Source organism: Saccostrea echinata, unplaced genomic scaffold (genome assembly GCF_033153115.1).
Source record: "Saccostrea echinata isolate AGI-Se365-2 ecotype Australia unplaced genomic scaffold, CSIRO_AGI_Sech_v1 ptg000055l, whole genome shotgun sequence".
NCBI lineage: Eukaryota > Metazoa > Mollusca > Bivalvia > Ostreida > Ostreidae > Saccostrea > Saccostrea echinata.
The window spans coordinates 717,728-726,415 of record NW_026889804.1 but is presented as its reverse complement, the minus strand read 5'-3'; the positions used below and the strand labels follow the sequence as shown (position 1 = coordinate 726,415).

Below are 8,688 nucleotides of genomic sequence, written 5' to 3'. Positions count from 1 at the left end.
CGAACTACTGCCAAAAGGAGAAGGGGGGGGGGTTATGATTTGAACAAAACTGAAGCAACAGTAAGGTTGCTTACACATTTCTTTGACCAACTGTGGATTTTTACAAAATGAAACACTTCCTTTAAATTTAGCTGAATGGTTGTCTTTAAGTCACCATTAAATAAGCACCTTTAAGCTACCTTTAAGTAATAAATACACCACCATTAAGTTACCATTAAGCCTTCCAAAGTCCTTAATGATTGCTTAAAGGTAGCGTAATGGTGGCTTAATGGTGACATATACATGTAGGTGCTTAATGGAAGCTTCTAGATAATCTTTAAGTCACCATTAAGCCACCAGTAAGCCAGACTTATAGCTGCTTAATGTCCAAACTCCATTAAGCTACAATTAAACTACCTTTAAGCCACCATTAAGTCACCATTACGCAGTCGATAAAACTGCTTAAATGGGTTATAAATCATTTTTATAATGATTTCTTCACAAAAACTATAAATGTCGAGTTAACACATTTGTTAATTCAGCAAAAATAATGTAAAAGAAAGAAAATTAAAGAAAATAAATAAATAAATGAAAAGAAAAAATCCTGTTCCCAACAGGATTCGATCCCATGACCATTCGCTTGGTGGGCGAACGCTTTAACCACTGGGCTGTCAGGATCTTGATGAAGTGGTGAAATATAAAACCTTTATTTTTAACAAAACTTGTTTGGATTGGTAGTTCTACATGTATTTCTTTTCTAATGTTTATATTTATAAATCAATAATATGAATAATTATATTTATACATATTTATAAAAAGAAACTTTTATTAAGTTTTATATTACGTTAATATTTCTTAACCATGGAGTGGAGTTCGGTGTGATCATGGTGATGGTTTGAAACAACTTTCTGACTTAAAAGGTGCTAAGACACAGATTTGAAGTTAATATTTACTCAAGTTATCTGAATAATTTCATGACTTATATGTTGCTATAGTATTTCATACGAAAATTTGATAAAAATCTTATTTCATCTGGGGTCGTAACATAAAGCTTGCTAAGTTTTTGACTAAAGTAGGGTCATAAGTATGACTTAGGCACAATCTTAGGACCTGCCTAAGTACTACTTAAGTATGTCTCAAACCGTAACATAAAACGAACTAATCAAGGTCTTAGCTAAGTCAACCTTATGTTCGCAATATTTCTTATGAATCAAGCTAGTTTTTCAATTTATGTACTTGTATTGATAAAGAAAATATACAGTTATGTTTTAATTATATGTAAATTCGACGTCCTTTCTTCAATTTTATTTAGGTAACATTTATTTAGATTTTGTATTAAAATTATAATTTTGTTAAAAATAATTCTAAATATTTGAAAATAAATATTTCACAAAGTAGCAAGGGTTCAATGTAAATGCATGAGTTTTGTTAATCACTCGAGACTGCGATGTTTTCAGTTTACCTTTTGTTGTAATTCTTTTAATTTGACAAATGTTCACTCGCTTTGTCATTTTCGCAGACATGGCAGGATAACGGAACGTCTATCTACTTGAAATTAAAATTCTAATAATAAAGTACAAAACAATAGGGACATTTTGAATTCTTCCCCCCCCCCCCCCCCCCAATGTATCAGCCAATATCGGCAAGCAAAGACTGTAGACACTTTATGATGTACATGTACTTATTTAAATTTAATCAAGGATCGAAAAGAATTGTTTTCAGGAGATAATTTTTCGTATGTCTCCAGGTTATCAACAGTTCTCTCTCTCGGACGGTAGTGAGCAACCAAGTGAATCCGCGCTTGTCGAGTTCTACATTGAATCTTATTTACAGACACTTTTTATTAGGTTCCTAGTCATTATCCTCTAACTCACGGACAATTTTTCTGACTCTTAGTCTATTTCACCTCACATGTTCACAGTGAAAATGAAATCCAGGATTAGTGTGTATAATTTACTTATAATGATTAGTGTTTATAACCTAGGTCCCACTAATATTTCAAAAGTATCCCCAAAATAAAATTTTTGCATCTATATGTATGCCATGTTGAGTGTGATATTGGAATCGTTAATCGATAACCCCCCCCCCCCCCCCCCCCCCCCCGCCGACAAAAAACTGAAATTCTTATACCAGTATATAATAGCGATATTTATTTTCTTTAATGCATAACTTGAATAGAGGAATGTTTTAACGCCCAGATTCAAACTTTATAGCTCTAAATATGGGTATAAAAAAGTTGAGGCATACTTAAGGTATCTGATGTACAATTGACTAAAAAATGATGCATGGTAAGGTATACATCCCATATACTCATTTGATAGGTATGGGTATAAAGTTTCTAAAAATAGAATTTTTTCCCGCCAAATTACTATGGGGGAGTAACTCCAGCATTTGAAATATAATGCACGAAAACATGATATTTTTCTGTTGATGTCCAAAATCTGTACAATATAATTGATATTTGGTAAAAAAGTGATTTGATGATAATAATAAACAATATATTTTTGAAATAAAATAACTAATTTTATCTTTCTCAATTATATTTTGAAGAGAAAATTTCCAATTTACCCCCCCCCCCTTCCCCTTGACACACATACAAGAAATAATATTGAAGAAAGGAGAATTGTACCTAGTTTATTACATGGTTATTTACACATCAATCACTGTGTTTTTCTGCTCTTTAAAACCATTATGAATATTGAATTTCCATACAAGTTAATTTTGTTTAATGAATAAAAAAAAAAATATTCATTTTTATAAGTAAGAATTTTTTTCTCTTATTGAACATGATTGTGTTTTATGTAAGTAGCTATGACAATGTCATCTAACTAAGAATCATACTGCATCAAACAAAAACAATAGATGGATATTACAATGTGTAAAACAGTAGCTTATTTACAAAATACATCAAGTTTTGGGTTCAAATACATCACATTTCACAACAGGTGCTAGCATAAAAATCACTTACTGCTCATAGATGCCAAGCACAGGTCAAAACTTGCAACCTTTCACCAGCAAGTTGTCATGTCCCAATATGAGTGAAATATTTTTGAAGGGACATAAAGCAAACAAGCACAAGTGCAAATACTTATGGTACTCATAAAATTGAATACTATTCAAAAAAAAGTAACAAGTACAAAAAAAACTTGACACAACGAGTTTTTCACACAAAAAACATGAGTGCAAAAATTTATGGTACGCATAAAAATATCTTTTCCTAGTAACAGGTACATTGTTATTGTGAGAAAAAATGACACAACTTGGGTATTACAGTATCTAACACTTTACAGTCATTGGTCACTCTTGGTTTACCATGAGAGTTTTTTGCACAAAAAACATTACGCAGACCATCTTCGCCTGCACGTTTATGAATTATTTTCAAATGATGCAAACCAAGTCCAGAGCCTGCAACATTCTCTGCCATGTTCATTTTTAGAACACCATTGCCAACAAGAGCACTCAAAGATGGCAGATACAAGGCTTTTGCCGCACTAAACTTTTCTTGAAGGAAATGTGTTTCTGCATCATATGCAGATTTGGACAGATCAGATTTACAAACAGCAATAGATAATATTTTGGAAAGCATTTTCACATCTTCCACAGCATCATGTGCAGAATATGACTCTTTACAAAAGTGCTTAGCAAGATATATCTGTGTATACTTTTCTAGTTTTTTATGTTTTGATCGAATCAAAGACAACGAGTCAGTAAAACCTGACACATTTTCAAGAAACTGTTTCTGTAAACCAATCCGTTCAACAGCATAGGAAAGGACTCGGAAATCAAATACTCGACCGTTGTGAGCTATGATGATGACTCCATTATTCCTAAATGTACTCAACCAGGTAAGAAAATTTGAAACTGCGTCACGAATGGGAACTGCAACAACTTTGGATCCATTAGCGTAAACTGATGTTCCATCACAGACTATTCCTGTCGTTTGCTCTGCTCCAGGTTCTATGGGTATTTTTGGTAGAACATAAGTCGAGAATGAATCTCCAGACTCCATCTCCACAGCACCAATTTGAGTAATATGAGGCATGGCTCCTTGTCTGACTACAGAAATACAATTACTTCAATTTTTACTTGATATTTTAGAGTATTTATAATGATAATACAAGCAACCACTTTTGCTAAAAATAGAATAGGCTTAAAATAATGAGCAACTTACTAAGCCCAGTTGTTTCCAGATCAAAAACAATGAATGTTGGCTTCATGTTCTTCAGCTTTTGAACAGCACTAAATGTTGGCTTGGTAATGGGATCTGGTACTTTTTCAATGTCAGCTTCTGCACCAAGACCAACCTCTAACAATGCAAACATTGTTATTCAAATTGTTAGCATACATATCTATATAACATAAAGTATTTGCTTTCCTACAGATTTTACTTTCTTTTATTAAGAAAACATATATTTCGAATCTACTAGAATAGTTAACCTGATTGATAAGTGGACCCCTCTGAAGCCTCAAATGCATCCTTTTGAGTTGCTCTTTCTTGTTTTAGGATAAGACGACGACGTTTGGTCTCTGGTAGTCTCATCTTTTCTCTTTTCTTTTTCCTGTCTTCATCTACTTTGCTAGAGAACTTCATGTTGAAATGACCCGGAGACAGACCACTTTTACTAAAAGCCTGAAATCATAAAAAATAGATGAAGACATTTTTAAACACAATTAAATATCTGGTATATCCTAATTAAAGTGGCACAATTACATGAATTATCTTTTCTTTTTTTTTTTAAATTATATGTTTATTCACCAATGAAGGACCCTTGGGGGCATATACAATTATTTCATTTAGATCACAATTAAATGATATTGAAATATAGGAATAGGATAGAATGTCAATCGTTTCTATCATGGAGATACAAATGGAAGACATCAAATACCACAAGAAAGACACTCATGAAAATGCAAGTAATAATTAAAAAACATAACTGAAATTTGTAATGACCAACTAAATATGAAACAAGCAAACAACTTACAACCCAATGAAGAAACAAAAGAACTAAAACTTCAACACCAAAGCAGAACCTCTGAGAGATATTTCCTTCCAACATTTATGCTTGCAGCTGTTGCATGAATACGAAAGTCAAGGCTCTCACTCTCTCCATAATGCAAGTGCTTAGGGGCTTTGAGCATTGCTGCACGATTGGCATACTCACATGCCTGGCTTGAACCCAGGTCCACATACATGGCCGACTTAGCTATTATTGGTTCAAAAAGCAAGGTTAATTTCTCACGCAGTAAAGGGTCACTGAGTGGTGCTTTGTATGGCAAACTTCGATGACTATATTTCGCTGAGTTTCCTACGCGCTTGTAACCACAAAAACGTGCATGACAATTACTATGTTCTCCAAACTGGTGAGGAATCAGCGCTTTGAGGTTTTCCCGCATCCCATCTACATCACCTTTGTTTTTGCTAAATATGTACTTGATACACTTATGGAGATGCTGAATAACCTGATTACTGAGACTAACTTCCTTCCTGTTGCGTAGGTCATATAAGAGTTTGACAATGTTTTTAATACAATGATTTCTGTCAAGCTTTTTTTTAACAGTCACACCCATATTCTTTTGCAAGCGTGCAACAAGTGTGTTATCGCCATCACCCTCTATAATTTCAACAGGCGTACCTTGTTGGATCATGTCTTTGATGGCTTTCAGGCCTGCCTCACTTTCCATAGCCCTCGCAGACCCTTTATGATTCCACACACAGCGATGTTCTCTGACTTTTAGCCCTGTTCTGTTTCTTCTCCACCATTTACATACTCCACAAGTACGGTGCTTTATGACAGTCTTCAGAACTTTATTTTCCTTGCTCATCATAAATGTATGACCTGTGAAAAAAATCCCATGTTGCATAAAGTTATTTATTAACAAACTTTCAACACTTTAATAAAAAATGTATATAATTATTTTTGTGAATTTAAAAATATGATATAAAAAAATATATGGAAAAAATCAAAGACAATTTATCAGTTATAATTGCTTTATTTAACATATTCCCCGGGGAATTCTTTTTTTAACTACCTGTTAGACTGTCAAACCCCCTTTTCTGCCACCCATGATCGATGCAAACTGTCATGCCTCTACGACTTTTAGGAGCAAAGGAAAGTTTCTTTTTCACTGCCGGATGTATCTTCTGTGTTTTATGGCCATCATGAGTGAAGCCTGGCATTCCTGAGCTATATCAAAATAAAAGTGAAAATAATTTATTTATATGACTATTTTTTTCAACAATATAATATCTGTCTAATTCATCAATTCTCATTCCAAAGAAAAATAAATTACCCTTGGTGATGATCAAGTGTACAAGAAGATGTATTTTCATTTTTTTTGGAAACTGTCTTCTGCGTTACAATCTGGCACAACTTTCTTTTCATCAAATTTGAGTTTGGACCCTCCAGAGCTACAACACATTACCATTATTGATCATATTTCTATATGATATACAAAAATTTTATAATTTTTTTCATCAGTATTAGTGCAGTGCCTATTCTAAATTTTGATATTTACCAATGGTCATGATCAAGGGAATCAAGTGAGGAATCATGGTCAATTTCATTGCAAACTGATTCGGGCATTCTGGAAACATCCCTGTAAAGAATAAAATCAGAAGTAATACAGGTTAACACTGTTATGTATTCTTCATTGTTGTGATAACGATAATAATGTTAAATGAAAATTTACCCAATAAATTCATCAGGAATTACTGCTACCCCCAAATCAGTAAACTCCTCTTTAAAATCTCCCTCTTCTTTCTGTGAAACAGCTCTGAAATATACAGTTATACATGTAGTTATGTTAAATTTATGTTGCATTTGTATTCAAAACATTTACCTGTATTAGAGGTATTTTATTTAATACATAAACATAATTTTGATTACATCATTTCTTTCTCAAAGGCCATCATGCTTTCTTCCTTCATGTTATCTTTGGCATATTTCTCAATAATCTGCCCAGCCCTCCTTTCCATAGTTTTCAAACTTCTGTTATTTATGAATGGTAAATCTAATGTTGTAAGCAGATTGTTCATTCGCTGGGGTCCACCGACATTGTCAATCATGGCTACAAGGAATATTTGTTTGTTATTCCTTTCAAGCTTTTAATAAAATTTACAACAGAATATAACATCATTAGGACAATAAAATCAGAGATATTGGCAAACAACATACCTGCACCAATTTTTGTATTTATACAAAAACTCGGCATCCCCTTGCCATGCTCCTCGTCTCTGTGCGTTTTCCCATAAGGAATCCTGTTGGGCCTCAGACAAAAAGTACACTGGACATTCAGATACCCGCCCAGTCCAAGTTTCATCTCACCCTTGATGGTTCTTTTTGTAAGGTAAAGAGGCCCACATTTACAGTGCCTGCAATTTTCCAGGGCATCTATAACTGACACCCACTCTATCACCCGTCTTCCACTTCGCCACCCGTTTGCACTAAACTTTTTGCTATTGATCAAACTTTTCATACCAGGAAAACACGTTTCACACGTGTCCCTTTCACAAATATGACCAGATATATAGTTATGGTCGACTAACACATTAATTTTCGACGACTTTTTGAAGCGACCTTTTTTATTCCGCTGCAACATGGACGCCGCCATATTGAAAACTGTTTATAACAACGTCACGAGATATTTAGATATTTTGGTTTTTAAACTTAAAAATAATTTTCGGGTATCAAATTCTACATAAAATTGTTATATATGAGTATTAATCCAGTTGAATGAAAAAAAAAATATGCATTTAAAGATTTTTTACTTTCCCCCGTAATCTACCGAGGTCATTCCGGAAAATGCCGAGCTCTCATGCTCAATTGTACATCCGATACCTTAAGTCACCTCTACCGACCGCCTATGTTTTGCTAAGATGGTCAAATCTTAGCACGCTTCTAGTTACGGTCTTAAGTTTAAGACTGTACTTGAGTCCTACTTAAGCATGGTCTTAGACTTAAGTACCCTTCATGCTACGACCCCCTGAAGTTATTGAAACTTAGAATTTCTGGACGCGTTTGATAGACACATCCTTGCACTTTCACAAATTTTAACTTTATCCTTATTACTTTAGAAAAAAAGTAGCAATTTTGTTGTTTTTTAATGAAAAAAATTAAAACTATAATGCAGAAATTTCAGAGTAGAGATGTAGAAAGCAAAATCCTCCCACCAGTATTGTCAGTCCGTGCTCAGTGGTGTGTGCAGAGTTTAACAATTGAACACAACCGGTGAAACGTAAACATTAACAACAACAGAGCTCGTGCCCTGTTTACAAAAACAATTTACGTTTCACGGGTGTATTCAATTTGTTAAACTCTGTACACAACTACACAACACTGAGCACGGGCTGACAATACTTAAGTGAGTGGTTTTGCTTTCGAACATTTTAACTCTGAATTTTCTGGATTACTAATGTAATATTATTCATTAATACACACCAAAATTGCTACCTTTCTTAAGTATTAAGGATAAAGTTAAAAATTGTGAAAGTGCAAGGATGTGTTAATCAAACGCCTCCCGAAATTCTTAGTTTCAATAATTACCAGTTTAAATAAGTTTTTAATTTAATTTTCATGTGAAATGCTATAGCAACATATAAGTTGTGATATTATACAGAAAATTTGAGAAAACAAAAACTTCCAATCTGTGTCTATGCACCTTTAAGTTACCTAATTCCTCGTTCTGTTATTCGCAGATTTACAAGCATGA

At 33.7% G+C, this 8,688-nt stretch overlaps 2 protein-coding genes across 2 annotated transcripts; both read right to left on the bottom strand.

Annotated features, from left to right (window-relative positions):
- Positions 1–3,214: 3,214 nt before the first annotated feature.
- On the bottom strand, positions 3,215–6,157 carry LOC133172869 (uncharacterized). The gene is made up of 5 exons (XM_061307702.1): positions 6,010–6,157; positions 5,011–5,816; positions 4,417–4,609; positions 4,151–4,285; positions 3,215–4,035 (listed from the first exon to the last, which is right to left on the bottom strand). Exons 1-5 carry the CDS (start codon positions 6,155–6,157, stop codon positions 3,215–3,217), a joined length of 2,103 nt encoding a protein of 700 aa, XP_061163686.1.
- Positions 5,473–7,590, bottom strand: LOC133172868 (uncharacterized). The gene is made up of 7 exons (XM_061307701.1): positions 7,155–7,590; positions 6,867–7,047; positions 6,670–6,753; positions 6,496–6,576; positions 6,271–6,388; positions 6,010–6,164; positions 5,473–5,816 (listed from the first exon to the last, which is right to left on the bottom strand). The coding sequence occupies exons 1-5, from the start codon at positions 7,588–7,590 to the stop codon at positions 6,307–6,309; spliced, it is 864 nt and encodes a 287-aa protein (XP_061163685.1). The 3' UTR covers positions 5,473–5,816; positions 6,010–6,164; positions 6,271–6,306.
- Positions 7,591–8,688: the final 1,098 nt, after the last annotated feature.

What these genes read in the sequence shown, in the direction of transcription:
- LOC133172869 (XM_061307702.1), bottom strand. Translation starts at nt 6,157, where the DNA reads ATGCCAGGCTTCACTCATGATGGCCATAAAACACAGAAGATACATCCG. An exon ending in GGGGTCCACTTATCAATCAG is followed by an intron (nt 4,286 to 4,416) that starts GTTAACTATTCT and finishes TTGCATTGTTAG; the next exon opens with AGGTTGGTCTTGGTGCAGAA. An exon ending in TCTGGAAACAACTGGGCTTA is followed by an intron (nt 4,036 to 4,150) that starts GTAAGTTGCTCA and finishes GTATTTCTGTAG; the next exon opens with TCAGACAAGGAGCCATGCCT.
- LOC133172868 (XM_061307701.1), bottom strand. Translation starts at nt 7,590, where the DNA reads ATGGCGGCGTCCATGTTGCAGCGGAATAAAAAAGGTCGCTTCAAAAAG. An exon ending in AAATACAAAAATTGGTGCAG is followed by an intron (nt 7,048 to 7,154) that starts GTATGTTGTTTG and finishes TATTCCTTGTAG; the next exon opens with CCATGATTGACAATGTCGGT. An exon ending in GCCTTTGAGAAAGAAATGAT is followed by an intron (nt 6,754 to 6,866) that starts GTAATCAAAATT and finishes TGTATATTTCAG; the next exon opens with AGCTGTTTCACAGAAAGAAG.